Source organism: Lutra lutra, chromosome X, assembly GCF_902655055.1.
Source record: "Lutra lutra chromosome X, mLutLut1.2, whole genome shotgun sequence".
NCBI lineage: Eukaryota > Metazoa > Chordata > Mammalia > Carnivora > Mustelidae > Lutra > Lutra lutra.
The window spans coordinates 24216814-24234933 of NC_062296.1; the positions used below are offsets into that span (position 1 = coordinate 24216814).

The following is an 18120-nucleotide window of genomic DNA, read 5'->3' on the forward strand; positions in this document are numbered from 1 at the left end:
ACCATGGCACAATGAATAATGTGCCATTCTATCTTTATGCAATTATCTATTATCCTTATGTATCAGTTTCAATCCCTCTTGGGACTTACTGCAGCCAGACTTTCTGGACTTAAATGTCAACTCCCATCACTCACTAGCCATATATCCCTTGCCCAAGAGATTTTAACTTCTCTGTGCTTCATTTTCCTCACTGCCTCCTCATTTAGAAAAAGGTGGTGGGGTGGCGGATGGGGAGATGATAACAACTTGTATCACCTACTGTCATGACGTTTAATAAGTTATTCCATGTACACCACTTAAAACAGTACCCCAGCTATTAACTATCATTTAGTATGCTTACTTCTGAATCACCAATGACAGAAGACTGGTCTTATGATCTACAAACTAGACTAACCAATGTGCTAGTTTTACAGTGATATGAAGCCTTTTCTAAGAGTACAATGTAAATCTTGACACGCTGAATATTTTTAAGTCAATTAGAAAGTTCTTTTTCCAAAAGTTGCCTTTCACTCACTTCCAAGCATGAGCCCCTTGTTTAAGGGAGGTTTTACACACACACACACACACACACACACACACTTTCTCGTTCTCTAGCTCAGCACACACTGTTAATTTTTTAAACAGTCCTTACAAGTTTAATTATTTTATTTTTTAGTTCACTAGATCTGTGAGGGAGGAACCTTATCTATCTTGTTCACTGTTAGATCTCTAACACATGTCTAGAATATAGTAGGCACTCAAATGTATCCTGGATGAACAATGCAGACGTTTTAAAGAATTTTTAACCCACGCCAGATACAAACTGAAGCAATAATGGTGGCTTCTATTTTAAAGATAGCCCAATTAGGGATTTAGTCTCATTTAAAAATACATGATTCATTAAACATGTAAAATGACAATGTTTTCTATAAATTATCCCCACCCAAACACGTTAAAAGCTGTGATAAGAAATATGTTTTCTAAACCATTCATAGCCACCCTCCTCCTTTAACTATAAAAGATAAAACATACAACATGCTGTAGGTTTATTTTTATTCAAAAAGTTACTGTCTCAAGACATAAATACAAATCAGAAAACAGTACAATTAGGACAATAGAATGTGGAGGACAACAGGTTAGAGTAATATATAAAACATTTTTAGCTGGTTGAAAACAAAGCTGTAAGAACTGCTTTCACAAAGAAGTACTCCTTTCAAGAGTGAGAAAAAAAATCAACTTAGGTTTAAAATCATATATACAGTCCTCTCAGCAGTTCTAGTAATGCAGTGGTGTGAAAAACAACATAGGCAGTACTTTTTGCACATAACAATATTCGTAGATGGAAAATCTGTTAGACAAGTCTCGTTTCGTTTGTTATTAACCATGATTTAATAAAACAGTTGTATCTTTTAGCTAACCTATGGTTTTTGGCTACCACAGCCCAATGCTTGTTGATTTCTGACTCTAAGAACTGAAAGCCTTTTGGTATTCACCCATCTGAAGATATTCTCGTATTGCAAGCATATTAAGGCATGGAATGATTAAAATAATATACCTCAAGAACTGAGAGACGACTGACAAAAAGATAGATATACATGTAATATAAGTTAATATTTTGTTTTAAACGATGTCTAGCTGCCTAAGCTTCGCAAAATGAGTTGATGTCAAAATGGCAAGTAGCCACTTTCTGTTTTAAACTAATTTATTTGTGAAAGGACATAAAATGAAGTTTAAAGCTTAGCTTTCAAAGAATATTATGGGTTATGAATTCTATTATCCCATCTAATTTACATACAGAGGAAATGTACTGTAACCTGTTAGAAGTATCTTTAACCTGAAGACTGCTTGCAAAGACAGATAGATAAAACAATATAAAATACAAATTTAAAAATCATTTTAAAGCATGAACACTCATGCTTTTCTATTTTTAAACATTGTTAAACTTTCAATATATTTCTGAAACCTCATAATTTTAAGTTGGAATTTAAAAGTAAGAAAAAACTAAACAAACTGCGCAATTATAAAATCAGCACCAATTTATATATATATATAATTTTATTTAAAATTTAGATCCCTATTCCCACACTCTAATAAGCTGTATAATTTTTGTTTAGAATTTTTCTGCAAACATACTACAATAAGCTTCTTTTATTTGGAGACAAAATACAGTGGCACTACTGGAAGGAATATCACAACATTACATTTTTATCTTAAAGGACAAGCAAACTTTCAGGGTTGATAATGGGATAAGCATGTTTGAGACTGGTTACCTTCTGGCAGTTCACTGCATCTGGATTATTTCTGAAAAGTATAGAGAAGCTCTTGGATTTTAAAAATATCTTAAAATACATTTTAGATGAAAAAATTGTAAAAGTTCTGCTTATAAGTTTACTTTTCTCCACAATTACAATATTTAAAAGAAAGCTTTGTTGATTGATGTTTTAAGCATTTAAATTTAGAATGCTAAAAACAATTCTATCCTATAATTTCAGGGCAGGGGAATAAATTCATCCTTAACTTTGTTTCTTGGATGTAAACAGAAATCCAGCAGAGGTCATCATTACTTAGTACACCCAGTAAATAAATGTGAGAGGATTCATGTCTGTACCAAATGCCTCTTTAGATTGTTATATTTTCTTTAAAAAAAGCATGAAATAATTGATTCAAAAGCCAACTAACAGCGCATAAATAAAATATTTACTTTCTAAGAAAAACTGTAGCTTATCATCAAACTGTTTACTTGTCCTTTACTTTTTTCAGGCAAACAAAACTGCCCCTCAATGCACTTGATCTTGGTAAGCATAAGCATGTCATATTCTCCTTAGAGAAAAATCTGTACAGAATTTCACTGTATCTACCACACTTTATTTTAAAACTTCCTCTTCCACTTAGAAAATGACTTCACCACAGATTTAATTGAGTACTGGTATTAAAACATTGACACCCCAAGAACCTAATGAAAGAGAAAAAAAAAAAAACCTTGTTAAAATTATCATTCATTTCTTTGTAAAATGCATCTGTAAATGTTACATTAATGTTTGTTAACATGAAGTTTAATAATATGTTAATAAAACCACTCTGAAAAATTCCCCTCCCTTCAGATATATAATTCTAAAATTAAAATTACCATGAATATATTATGAAGTAACAACATCAGGCCTAATCAAGATGTTACTTACCTCACAAATACAACTAAGAGCAGGGACCATGTCTCATTTTTATGTTTATTCATACTCCTGATGCCTAGATAATGCCCTGAATACAGCTACTCAACATTTGTTGAATGAACAAATCTATGTGCTTCTTGACATATACTTCTGGCACAGGGTCAATGGAAAGAGCTTAACAATGTCTTGCAAACTTGGTCATCTACCCTGTGGAGTGGGTATAGCTTTTTAAAAGGCATTTGAACATGCAGACCAAAAATATCCAAGAACAATAAAAGTATGTAGAAATTTCAGAAAATCTAGCCTGAGTGAATAAAGAGAACTGTAAATTTTAAGAACTTAAATAAGGTGAAATCTGGGCAAAGTAACTTATACTGATCACTTTTTATACCACTCCTTTTGGTAAAAGAAGGATAAAATCTAAAAACCATCTGTCACTAACTAAAAGCTATTCAACTAAAATTCTAGCACTTACTATGATAAGGAATATTTCAAAATAATATAATGAGCTAGTAAAAAATGATTATAAAGCCAGAGGTTAATGAGCTAAGTAAGATTAGGAATGCAAAGCGCTCTTATTTGTAAATGAGGTCTCATTTTCAACAAAAGTGACAGAACTCAGAAATTGTTCTGATCTGAAGGAAGTGAGTATTTTCAGACCAGGAAACAAGTATCTACCCGATTACTTAACAATTCACTACAAGGAGGCTGCAAAGTGTTTGGAATCCCCAGTAATAAGAACAGAGAGGATTAATGTACCCCACTTCTTACCTGTCATTCACCAAAACCACCACTACTCACCCCTTGTTCTCCCCTACCCTCCAATAAAGTTCAGGGACCTCCCTTTTTGGTTAGAGTCAGAGATTGGATGCTTAGAAAATATTTCTACCAAAGAAGCCTAGATGATGTTTAAAGGTCCCTTCTAGCCATAATACTCTGTGACTCTGGGTAAGGGAAAGTCTGGTGATGAATGAAAGGATATAATCTCAGCTGGCAACTCTTAGTGTAGAGTGTGGCATGAAGATAAACTTTTCAGAGTGCCTAACTAGAAATCACATGAACAGTTTTTTTCCTGCTTTTTTGTACAGACTAGGTTATAAGTAGATTCTTCTACTAGAACATAAAATTAGCTCCACTAGACTAAACCCTTCTTTTACCAAGTTTATACTACAGATAATTCTAATATGAGAATCGCAACACAACAAAGAAGAATGACGTCAATGACACTTTCTGTGCTAATAAACTACACCTGTTTCTGGTGTTAAAAAGTTTAAGGTATAAAAAGTATAAATAGCAAGCTTTAGTGTGTTGTGGCAATACTGACCCACTAGAAGCAGAAAGTGATGACTGCTTTAAAATGTATAAATAGTATAAACAGCCAAGTATAAATATTTAAAAAGTATAAATAGCAAGCTTTAGTGTGTTGTGGCAATACTGACCCACTAGAAGCAGAGAGTGATGATTGCCACAAATAAACCAATATTGTTTCCAATAAAACTCACTAAAACATAAATCTACTATCTTGTGTATATGTAATCCAAAATTGAGCTGCTCAGAGTTCTTACACTACCACTTCTGAATCATGTGGATATGTTACAAGATATATTTAGATTTAGTAATAACTTAGAGCATCTATACTAGGATGTTTTGGGTTATTTCACTTAGAACTAGAGAATCTTAGAACTAGGTATAAAGGGATTTAAGTCCCAATTTTGCTATTGTTTTGATGAGTCACATATCACAGGCTTGAGTAAAAACAGATGTAGACTATTGCATAAAGATAAAAGATTTTTACATTTAAAAATGTCTGTTATTCTATTTCTTAAGTTACTGTTGAGACAACAGGTAAAGTCTGATATATATTTTAAAATAAACTAGTATTAAGTTAAATATATATTAACCAATAAATATAAAATAAGTACATACATATGGTCAAAGAAATCTAAAGATACCCAAACCTTGAAAGATTATTGGGCACTCAGTTATGTGACTGCTGCCATCATGTGGTAATACTATAAAACTACAGGAATAGATGTGTGTGTTCATTTTCCTAATTTTAATAGAAGCAGCTACACTACTATCATCTTAGTTATAACATAACATAAAAAATCTATAAATAACAAGTAATTATTAGGTTCCTATCTTTGGCCTCACTCAGATTGTAGTTTTCCTTAAATGCTATCAAAAATACACACACAATTTACATTGCTGTTTCATTATTTTAGAAATCTGAAGAACACCTTTTTGCACATCTAGTAAGTGACTAAGGAAACAAATGCCTCAAGCTTTCCTGACTTTAGGTGACCACATGAAAAAATAAAGAGAAGTCTAACTGCCCTTATCAATTCTGACTACAGTTAATCATTTTGATATCTAAATTACTTTTCTTGGTGTTTCTTATAAATGAGGTCTGATTTTAGTTTTGGAAAGTACAACAGCAGAGACAGCATGAAATTTTTAAGTAAAAAAGAAACTCAGATCAAATTACTACTCTGACACTAGAGTCGTAAAACTGAACAAGTCAATGAACCACTTCTTCAGACCCAAGTGTGCTTGAGTATAAAAGTGAGATATTACCACCTTTCTCACAAGGTTGCTGAGAGGATCAACTAATTCATGCCTAGCAGAGCATCAGGCACATTAATCTCTCACATACTAGCTTCCATCCTTTCATTTCAAAGAGACAGTCAAGGTGGACTAGAATACAAACTCCTGGAGGGCAGGGAGAAGACCAAACTGGTTTTAGCACTAAATTCCAGCTCAATAAATTGTTGAATTAATATATTTCATCATATCTGCTTGAAAAGATTCTTTTACTCCCCATCAGTCACGACCTTCACTTTTTTTTTTTTTAACCGGAAGATACATACTCCTAGATTATCAGGGAACCATATACTTCAATATGCATGTAAACTATAGACTTATCTGAGTAGGCCTAGATCACTTATGCTACTGAGAGTATGGACTTCAGATATGAAGAATTGACAGCACTTGTTAAGACGCAGAATCTCAGGCCACACTCCAGACTTACTGAAGCAGAATCTTTAGTAAGATCTCCAGATGATTCATGCGCACATCCAGAGACTGAGAAACACTTACTTAAAGGATCTCAGGGTGGCTTATCCAAAGATTCCTACACCTGCTGTTTTATGAAATGGTGTCTTCTGACTCAAACATTATTTATAGAATAAATAATTAACGGAATATGTTGGTGTGAGTTAGTCTGTCAAAAATTTTCGAAGAACTATCTGAAAGCAGATTATGAGGTGAGGAAGGGCAAGAAGAGAATAGTAGAAACTGGGGCATGGGAGGCAAGCCTCAGCCAATGGTCACCCAAGGCAGCAGGTGTTAGGAGGAAGGAGCAAAAATGGGTAGACACTAGAAAGTGAGATGGAAGGGGACTTAACTGTTTTATTCATTTGACAAATAAAACTAAACACCTATTATGCTAGGCAAAACTCAAAATGAATAAAATCATCACTGCCGGGCACTCAGCTTATTGAGCAAAATGTAGTATCTATTTCACTGCACGGATCTGGTAATTATCAAAATAAAAATGTACACGATGTGTTATGAGAGCCAAGAATAAAGCATCTATCTGGAGGGGTCAGCAAAAACTTTACAGGGACTATCAGAACTATTAAAGGATGAATTCACTAGGATGAAAAGGAAAGGGACAATTCTGGCAGAGAGAAAAGCTTATACAAAGTGATGGTGTCATGAAAGAGTTTAGTATGTCTAAGAGGAACTTTAAGACTTGATATGGCTGGAGAGCAAGATGCATGTAAGGAAAAAGCCAAGATTAACTGGCAAAGGACCAAGAACACAAAAGTCTTTGTTCACCACACTGAGAATCCACAATTTTTTCTTAATGGCAATGGCGAAAAAATCAGTGGAAGACCTAAAACTATGAGGGACAGAACCAGATCTGCATTTTAGAAAGATGACCCCAAAAGAGCTTTAAAGGGGTGCTGTAACAACGGGATCAGTCTAACAAATAAATCTAAATGCCTATTATGCTAGGCAGAACTCAAAATGAATAAAATCATCACTGCCTGGCTACTGCAACAGGCCAAGTAAAAACTGAAAACAATTTATACCAAGGCATTGTCAGGGACAATACAGCAGTGGGGACAGACAGGAGAGGTACTTAAGAAACAGAACTGACAATACCTAATAATAACCAGTAATCTCAATTACCTTCTCTTTATTATCAAACCTTTATTCAAGTTCTATTTTTTATCATGTCTTCGTATTATGATTTCTCATTTATCCTATCCATCCATAAATGCCAAGGATATCTTTCTGAAACACAATTCTGATCATGCCACTCCCTCATTCAAACTGAAGCTTACAGGAAAAGTCCAAATTCCTTAACATAACACTCAAGTTCCAGTTGGCCAGGGATTCAAAGGCACTTTTAATCTGTCACCACCACTGAATCACCCCTCCCATTCTCCTGAAAGCCCTCCTGCTGCCTGACTCCTTTTTTCTCCTGTCCAATTGTTTTTAACCACTCTCAAAGTGCTACCCCAGCTCTTCAATCTCGAATTTAGGGATTGCCTGTACTTTTGATTTTGCAATCCTGGGGTACATTTAAATTGAACGTACTGATTCATCCATAATTGAAGCTGGATCAAAGAAATCAGGTTTCAGTTCTGTTCTTTCTCGTCTGTTCTTTGATGGTGGCTAAGGAAAAAAAAAGGGGGGGGGAGTTGACAATCGCTATTATCTATAAACCAGACAGCAGCTGAAAATATTAAAATTATTAAGTCTTCATGTGGCATATTTAACTGTGCAAGTATACTTTACAATATTTTAAATACTGTACATTAAAACTACAGAATGCATAAAAATACAAAAAGCAAATCATTCACAGGAAATTATTCTGAAAGATGAAAACTAGAAAACTCATTTTTATTTTACTTTAAAAATGCCATTCTCATTTTCCTTTAAAGGTGCCAAATTACACTACTCTGAAGAGAAGCCATATTTAATTATTTCTTCCTTTCAAGGACAACACAGCAAGGTACACTATGAAGTACAATCAGAAGACCTAGCTTATAATAAGTCTCAGCTTTACTGCTGCTTCTTAGTTTTGTCTCCTTGGACAAGCTAATTGTCTTAAGTTTCAATATCCTCCACCCTCCTAACCTACTTCACGAAGTTCAGTGATATATGTGGCAAGATGAAATATGCAGAAGCATTTCATGTATTTGATAAAGCCTTATTCATATATATTATTTAATATGGAAATTTGTCTCAATAGTATGGTAATATCAAGTTACTTATGTATTGTTTTGATAATGGCAAATAAATGGAAAATAAGGTGGATATGATACCTGGTATAACAGAAAGCAAAATGTATACTTTAACTTTATATAGTCCTAAATTAATATGAAAATCTACCATCTTAAACTAAGAGTTAACACCCTCTTCAACCTTACCCTCTCCTCAATCCCTTCTCATATACCAAAATACCTGGCAACTATTTTATTTAATCTTTTTTGCAAAACTCACTTTTCATGGCAGGTATTTCCTTGAATTCCAACTTAATTTCCAAAGGATCTTAAACGAAAATCTGACAGAAATTATTAAAGTTTCTTACCAAGTCTATATCCATGGTGTCAAAATCCATTCCTTCGTTAAGATCTTCAATCCTCCCTTCTGAGGACATCATGACATCTTCAACAATCGGCTCTTCATCATCTTCCATTAGGCTTGTACCACGCCGACTAGAGAAATATAAAAACAAAGTCAAGATCTGAATCAATGTTGTGACTATTAATATACTGGCAGCAACTATGTAGCTCTCTATATTGAAGTGTAATGGAAAATGATGAAATTAAAGGTCAGGGAAAATGATTAGGCATTGATCATGTCATCAATGATGTCAAAACCCCAATGTTCACTTGTCTAAAAACACTAGGAGCTTTTATTCTACATTACTTCAATACATTTAGCTTGACAGTTCTGATATCCCACATAAAAGTTCAATGAGAATTTCCCACATGGGAACAGACAAGATACCTCAAATCCTTTTTGAAAGTAGGCAGGGTACAAATTAATAAACAAATATAAAACAGAGACCAAAGAAATGACATTTTCAGAATACATATATTTTCACTAATATATAATTAGTTTTACCCATCATTCACTCATTCGCTCAGTACCTAATTTGTACCAGGTACTCACTCACTTACTCATTCACACAGTGCCTACTATATGCCAGGCTTCTTTTATGTCCTATGAATGGGGAAAAAAAAGGTAAGTGAGACATGGTTCCTGCCCTCAAGGAGCTCACAGTCTACTATGGGAAAACAAAGATAATTGTTACAAAATGTGACAAATATCACAAGAGAAGTATGTATCAACTGCTATAAAAATTACTAAAAGAAGAGATTAATTCTGCTTCAGGTAGAAATGAGCAACATTTAGGCTAAAACTTGGATTCTGTGTCCTATGAAACTCAAAACTAAGATATATGTGGAAAAGTAAAAATAAAAACTTAACACCAAAAATTCTGTATGTTATCACATAATTTTAAAGCATAAACTCAGATTTCAAGTTCATAAATTAGCCCAGATCAGCATGAAGGAAGTCAATGTAATAGTGAAACTGAAGGTAACTAGTTGCCCAGTTTGCCCAATATTGCCTTCTTTCCCATTCATTTAACTCTTTTCACCTCTATCAAAATAAATTACTTACAATTTAAACAACACAATGTTGAGTTCTTAAAAAAATAATATAAAGATAGCAAGACATGATGTTTAACCCACACTATCTGAACAAACATGTTGACAATGGTCCCTGTTTTCTAAGAGTTCTGGAGAGTAAATGACAATTTTACTATATTTGGTAGAGACAACAATGAAGGAAGTATGTGTACTTTGTGGACCATGTTACAGAAAACCTGAAGTCCATTCTGCATCTCATCTGGAGTGGAAGATATGTGATAGAAACTATAAAAATACAAAGAGATAACTTGGAAGTATTTTCAGTTATAGAGCAGATACCATTACAGAAAAATCATTGTAAAACAAAATTTTTTTAAACTGTCAGGCAAAAGACCACTTATGGCACAGCAACCAGAAGAATCCTATGGTAATAATTATTTAAATGGGAGAATCTCTTTCAGTCACCTGGGGAAGTTTATCTCTAATGGGAATTAAACTACAAACAAAAGAATAATGATAAATGGTACTGAGTAATGAGATGCTATGGAAGATCTTAGGGACTAGAAGAAAATTTTCAGGGGAGAGGTAAGGACCAAATGACTGTATGGTAGAATTCCAGAATGGCTGAACTGGTGACAGGCAGGAAGCTAAAAATTAGCTTGTTGAATTCGGCATGAAATAAGGATATACTACAGGGAAATGTGGTCACAGAAACAGAGAAGAGGGGACAGGACCAAGTCATAATATAGATGATGACCATATCAGACAAGTTAGGATCCAAATCTATAGATTTAATAGAGTGTACTTTATCTGTAGAGGTTCGTAAGACCAGTACAGAAATAACTAAAGCAAATTTTAATAGGTTACCATACATATGGTAAATAATCATTCTTAAGAAGAACAGATGAAATTCTCATTATTTAAAAACCAACAAAATAAAACATAAATTTTAAAAAGATAACAATTACTATCTCCCAGTATTAAAACATGTGCTACATTATGTTACAAATATAAAGCTTCTGAACTCAAAATTTAAATAATCAGAATCATGTTTCCTTTTTTGTACTAATCACTGAAAGACTGCTTTTCTGCCATCTCTCCTAGAGCCAAAGCTAATATTCATAAAAGTCTCATACAGATTCCAGTAAAAAACAAAGCATTTAAAAGTCAAACTACAATTTTTTGCATTGGACATTTATTCATTCAATGAACATTTAACTTAGCACTTTTTATGTGCCAAGCACCAACAGGCAACAAGGTGGTCCCTGCCCTTGAGGAGCTCACAGTCTAGAAAAGGGACAAATTCATAAACAAATATTAATAATACAATGTGGTAAGTGCTACAAGAAATATGAACATACATAGTGTTAATGGGAGCATAGATGACCACAGCTTCACTTAAGGTGACACCTGAGCTTATTCTTTTACAACGATTTTACCAGTTGCCAAGAAATGGGGGACAGGATACTAAAATGTAGGCAGGGTCATATTTTGAAGGATCTTGCATGCCATGAGCTAAGGAGTTTGGACTTTATCCTGTAGGCAATGGGGACCAAGGGAAGGTTTAAGTCAGAGTTACATGATCAGATTCTTATTCTACAATAGTCATTTTTGATGGCAGTGTGAATGATGGAGTGGTGGTGGGGAGTGAGGGGAGGAGTTTGGTGAGAGGATCAATGGGAGATTTGAGGGAAGAAAACAAGTTAGAAAGCTAATACAATGGTTCGGATGAGGGATGAGGACCTGAACTAAGCTGGGGAATCAATTAAGATGTAACAAAAGGGGATTTTTAGCTGTAATTCTGTGTACCAAAATAAACAAGGATTCAAATTTAAACTTTTTCCAACAGATCAACCTAAGATTGGTCCTTTAGCTAACTAGTGAATATTTAACTTCCGAAGCTTTCTTCTGTTGGAAAGACCAAATTTTAGTTCCTTGATTATTTCAGCTAACTCTAGAGAGTCTGCTGAAATTTTTAGGCAAGGCACACATCAAAATATGTTAAAATGAATTAGTGAACTTCCTAGACTCAGACAATAAGGCACTCTCACTTACATGGCATGCTGAAGATTAGTTCGTAGTTTAACATAGCTCACTGCTGCTCTCTCCTGCTGTTGCCTTGCTTCCTCGTGTTGTCTTTGAGCTAACATCCATGTTACCTGCGTGCTTCAAGGAGAATTTTATTCTTCTTTTAACTTAACTTTTTTCTATGTAATTAATAAAGTTGTAATACAGAAAATGATCAAATGTACTTACTTATAATCCAGAGGAGTTTGATGATGTTCAGTCTGCATGGGATAGACACTCATGAAGCTATCCTCAGGTCGTAATCTTTTGGGCTCTCTCATAATCGTTGAGGTGAGTTGTGGCGTCTGCATCATAACTGGCGTGTGCAGTGTTTGTTCTCTGCTTAACCACATACTGTCACTACTACTGCTTTCTTCAGCTAAAAGAGAAAATTAATCGCAATAAAGTTCAGTCACTAACTTTGACTAACCAAATGTCTACTACAACCTACTCTGGTCAACAAACATCTGGTTACCTTCCATATGCTAGTGCTTGAAACAAACCAAGGTATGTAAGGTGCGATCCCTGTCCTTGGAGACAAAGAAAACACAGGCAATGACAACACAGTGTGGTAGTGCTACAAAAGAGGGCAGCACAGGTAGAATGGGAGCAATGAAAAGGATCAGAAACAACTCCCCAAAAGTGACTTCTAATTAGTGTAGATACTGTATAAACAGTGACATTTTTCAGGCAGGGAAAAGAACAAAAGCAGAAACGCTGAGGCATGAAACCGCGATGACTGAACCATATTAATTTGCTGATATTCAGCAGTTTTTGACCTACAAAAATGGCAATTTCATATGGTTCAAACTAAAAGTTTGATACTCCTAGGGTAAGCAGCAAAAGGTAAGGCTGAATAAAAAGACAGGAATCAATTTACAGAAAGTCTTATAAGCTGTGCTAAGGTGATGGGAAATACTGCCGAAGGTTTTATGGAAGGAAAACAATGTGGAAGTTACATGTTTTAGTCAAAGGTGGCAGTGTGGAAGGTGAACTTAAGAACATGGAAGACTAGTGAGCAAACAGGCCAGTTAGGAGGCTAATTGTATATAGCCCAGGTGAGTCAGAGGTAGGAACAGGAATGAATATAATGGAAGAATAATTCCTAGTTTACAGGATGCTCACCAACTCCAAAGGGAGCATAAATCCATATACACATTAAGCACTGAACCAAAAACACCAGACTTCACACCTGCAAAAGCTATTTGTTTTCAAATCTGTAGATGCTGCCATGATTAATAGAAGACAAATTCACATGCAAGTATTACTGAATTCATAGTGATTTTTTTAAAAAAGATTTTATTTATTCATTTATTTGAGAGAGAGAGAGAGAGAAAGAGAGAGACAGACAGACAGTAAGAGAGAGCATGACAGGGGAGAAGGTCAAAGGGAGAAGCAGACTCCCTGTGGAGTTGGGAGCCTGATGCAATACTCGATCCTGAGACTCTGGGATCATGACCTGAGTTGATGGCAGTGGTTTAACCAACTGAGCTACCCGGGTGCCCTCATAATAATTTTTTTTAAACCACTGATTTGGGAGGTGAAGGTGATAGCACTTGATGACTGACTGAATGAGTTTGCAGGAAAACTATTTTATTAGAAGATTATACATGTGCATACAGATGTGTTTTTAAGAAAAGAGTGGACAGGAAAATGTACTAGTACCTAATGACCTGGTGCCAGATAGATTAGACATAAATTTCACAATCTGTAATAAAATTATATCAGCCCTTAAGTTCTACTGTGTTTAGGCTCCAATTTTGCCTTCAACATTGCCCTGAACTAAAAGAAAAAAAAAAAAATGCCCCGAACTGGCCAGTCTGTCAGCATCATTCTTCCTTCTTCTAACTTACTAATGCCCCAATTTCTATGGTTTTCTCCAAAAACCTAAACAAAGAATATGGACTCTTTCTGTAAAAGCTGAACTACCTGGTTTGATAATCTATCTTCAAGATATTATATAAATACCAATTCATTTGTTCTCCATGTAGTCTAAGCAAAAGGAGAAAATTGATGGCCCAGCATAAATCTTCAACAATTAACTATTTGTTCAGATGAGAAATACTTATAGTGATGTACAGGAAACATCATCTTTTAATCAGATAACTTTTGGACTTAAATCTAAGGTTGTATTAGTTATAAGTTTATGCAGGGTTTTTTTTGAAGATTTTATTAATTTATTTGAAAGAGAGAGACAGCAAGAGAAAGAACACAAGTGGGAGAGTGGGAGAGGGAGAGGCTCCTGCTGAGAAGGGAGCCTGATGCGGGACTTGATCACAAGACCTGGGATCCTGACCTGAGCTGAAGGCAGATGCTTAACCGACTGAGCCACCGAGGTGCCCCAGTTTATGCATTTATATTATTGGACAAGAGATACGACCATTACTCTATGGGACAATCAAGTATTGAACACTATATACTTGACAATGGCTGAAGAATTATGTAGCAATTAGAAAATATGGCCCCCAAATCTTTGACACTCCTCCCATTAAGAGGTGGACAATTATGTCCCATCCCTTTGAAGCTAGGCCCTGATTGCTTGATCAAGAGAATACGGTGGAAATTATGCTGTACCAGTTTCTGGCCTTAAAAACCTGGCAGCTTCTACTTCTCTCTTCAGACACTTGCTCTTGGGAGCCCAGTCACATGCTGTGAGAAAGCGAAAAGCCATATGGAGAGGTCACATGTAGGTGTTCTGGCAGCAGACAATCCTGCTAAAGCCCAAGCTAATAGCTAGTACCAGATAAGTAAAGGTGCCTCCATAGGATTTGTCACCAGCCTTTGAGTCTTCCTAGCTGAGGCATCAGACATCATGTCCCTGATATGTCCTAAGTTTTGGGGTAGTCTGTTATTCAGCAATAACTGAAATTTTGGCAATTATGCTAATTTGTTTAAAAGTTCCAAAGGAGGGGCGCCTGGGTGGCTCAGTCTTTTAAGAGTCCACCTTCGGCTCAGGTCATGATCCCAGCGTCCTGGGATCGAGCCCCACATCGGACTCCCTGCTTGACAGGGAGCCTGCTTTCCCTCTCCCACTTCCCCTGCTCATGTTCCTGCTCGCTCTCTCTCTCTCTCTCTCTCGATGTCAAATAAATAAATAAAATCTTAAAAAAAAAAATAAGTTCCAAAGGAGAGTGAAAAAGTCCCCAGGCCCATTACAAACCAACCCTACAGTGTTAGGAGTTCAAGAGACTGAAATGTCATATTGCATTCCTACTTCTAGGATTACAGACAGAAATCTTTATCAAGTTCCTCATGATAAATGACCTCTTCCCAGAAATTCAAAAGTCAGAACCTCCCTGAATCTCTTGCTCCACACATAAACTAGATAATCTGATCTCCTAAGTAACAACTAGCTCTATAATGCTGAGTCCATATCCCTACGCATATATAGTATAGCATACTAATTAAAAAGCAGAGGTTCCAGAGTGAGACTGCCTAGCCACTGAATAGCTGTGTGATCTTATGTAAGTTACTTAACCTCTTTGTGCTGGTTTTCTTATCTGAAAAATAAGGACATACCTGAAGAGTTATGAGAACTGAGTTTATGTATATAAAATGCTTAAAACACAAACTTACACATAACTGGACACACTGTGCAAGATATTATTTAACACATATCTCAAATGTGAACTTACTGACAATTCAGTTAGTAAATGTAAGGGGTAAGTATAAAGAGAAATGAACCATGTTCTTACTGAGTGCAAGTTGCATGCCTTCAACTACTTTCCGTTTTCCTGTAGATGGTTTTGACTTTTTACTCCGCACAGTTGACCCCCGACTGCTGATTCCACTAATGACTGACATGGTATCATCATCACCACCAGCTAGCAAAGAATTTCGGTAAGACATCAGAGGAAGCCACACATCTTCTCTTCGGAGTGACATCTGAAAGGTCATGAACTTTTCCAAGTAAACATACCTTAAAAAGAAGTAGAAACTTTTGATACATAAAACTGCCACAGCTCTCTTTCCTCCTTTTTATTTATTCCTCCTAATGATCTTAATGTTCACATGCCATATGGAACATACAATGATTTTATTAGAATTAAACAAAAAGTAATTTAGAATGAAACAAAACAAACATTTCCTCAAAGCATATAGTAACAAATGAAGGCTGTTAACGTTTTTTTTCCTAATATGTCTCTGTTCTATCTTAATTTTACAGGTCTTCTGATAGAAGAACAAACCCAAGTCACATTTCTGGAAAGAAGACGGATTTAAAATCATGCAATTTGGGTTCTAGTATCAATTCCACCAACCCCTAGCTGTGTAAGTATGGGCACTTTACTTCACAATTCAAACTCAGCTTCACTAGTACACTGACGAGCACTTCTGTAGCTGTCAAAAGTCTTCATTAAATGAAATAATCCAGAGCATTTCAGCTTAGTATTTGTCAAGCATCCACTATGTCACTATGTCCCTGGCACTGGGGATTGGTACAAAAATGAGTTAAGATATGGCCTCTATCTGCAAAAAAGTTTCAACCTGATGGAAGTCACATATTGGCCCTTGGATGCAAGTATCACAAGGATTCTATGGGTTACATGTAATATAGCAATCAAAATTGAACCAACATTTGTGTGATTACTTATGTGTTAGTTATTTTTCTCTTGGGACCTTTAACTTTATTCTTAGTCATTTTTCTCATGGGATCTTTTAACTTAATATTCTTACAATCCTGTGAGAGAGACATTTTCCTTGTTTGACAGATGAGGAAGCAAAAGATAAGAATGAGAAAGCAATATAACCATGATTCAAATCCCAGGCTTCTGACACTAAGAGTTCAGTGCTTTATTGTCTAAATTATGCTTCAAATACACGAACACAATTTTTGTCAACTAACTATAAAAAGTGCAACCCAGGGACGCCTGGGTGGCTCAGTTGGTTAAGCAGCTGCCTTTGGCTCAAGTCATGATCCCAGTGTCCTAGGATCGAGTCCCACATCGGGCTCCTAGCTTGGCGGGAAGCCTGCTTCTCCCTCTGCCTCTGCCTGCCGCTCTGTCTGCCTGTGCTCGCCCGCGCTGTCTCTCTCTCTGACAAATAAATAAAATCTTTAAAAAAAAAAAAGTGCAACCCAAGTATTCTGTTGTCATAATTATGACTAATTCTAATCAATTCAAAAGCACCAGCTTGAACACCATTAAAGAGAAAGGATAAGAGGACTTACTTACAAAGATATTACTTGGTGTTAGCTCAGTATTTCTTAATTTTATTTCAGCTACACACAGTAGTACAGTACTCCTCAAAGTGTGGACTTTAAACTGGCTGTCAGTCTAAAAACTGTTACCAATCTGTGACAAGATATGGAGCTTGAGCCAAAATACACTCACTGGTAGAAAGATTTGTAGGTATGTATCTACCACATAGCTTAACTGAACATTCCAGATAAGGAGCCCTCCTTAATGCTACTTCCCTCTGATGCTATTTGTCCTCTTCCCTGCCACAAAGGCTACCACTAACTTGAACTTATAACCCCACACAAACTTTCATATTTTTAACATATTTTTTTCTCAATTTTTGATTTAAATTCCAGTTAGTTAACATACAGTGTAACATTAGTTTCAGGTTTAGAATTTAGGGATTCAACACTTCCACAGAACACCCAGAGCTCATCACAAGTGCCTTCCCTAAGACCTATTTAACCCATCCCCTCACCCACCTCCCCTCAAGTAACCATTAGTTTGTTCTCTATAGTAAAGAGTCTATTTCTTGGTTTGTCTCTTGTTTCCTCCTATGTTTGTTTTGTTTCTTAAATTTCACATGAGTGAAATCATAATATACTTTTAATATATATTTGTCTATAAACATTATAGAACAGTTTTATACTTTGCTTTTTGTACTCAACATTATGTTTTAAAAATCTAACCATTTTTGGAAGAGTGGCATCAGCTAATGTCATGGTATTAATCATTTTCCAACATGTAAGTCTATGAAATCAACATGTTGTTCACCTTAAAATTATACAATGTTATATAGGTCAACCATATTTCAGTAAACTTAGGGAAAAACTTTTAAAAGATGAATAAGATCTGAGGATATAACATGATTATAACTGATGATGCTGTATTATTATAACACTGCATAATTGAAATTTGCTAAAAGAGAGCTTAAGTATTCTCAAAAAAAGCCAGAGTAAGTATGTGAGGTTTTGGATGTGTTAATAACTTGATCAGGGGGATCCTCTCATAATATATACATATATGAAATCATGTTGTACACTTTAAATATAT

The 18120-nt window shown here is 35.3% G+C and overlaps 1 protein-coding gene across 6 annotated transcripts in view; it reads right to left on the reverse strand.

The window, feature by feature from the left end:
- Window positions 1–1015: 1015 nt before the first annotated feature.
- STAG2 (stromal antigen 2) overlaps window positions 1016–18120 on the reverse strand; it is a 143228-nt gene continuing 126123 nt past the window's right edge. For 5 of the 6 annotated variants that reach the window (XM_047715228.1, XM_047715232.1, XM_047715227.1 and 2 more), the window contains 6 exons: window positions 15586–15809; window positions 12080–12269; window positions 11879–11989; window positions 8755–8881; window positions 7758–7835; window positions 1016–2932 (listed from right to left, as the gene is read on the reverse strand). In XM_047715228.1, the coding sequence (XP_047571184.1) occupies window positions 2909–2932; window positions 7758–7835; window positions 8755–8881; window positions 11879–11989; window positions 12080–12269; window positions 15586–15809 (754 nt within the window). In that variant the 3' untranslated portion in view covers window positions 1016–2908. The remainder of the gene's footprint in view (window positions 2933–7757; window positions 7836–8754; window positions 8882–11878; window positions 11990–12079; window positions 12270–15585; window positions 15810–18120) is intronic. The other variant, XM_047715233.1, reaches the window with a different exon arrangement.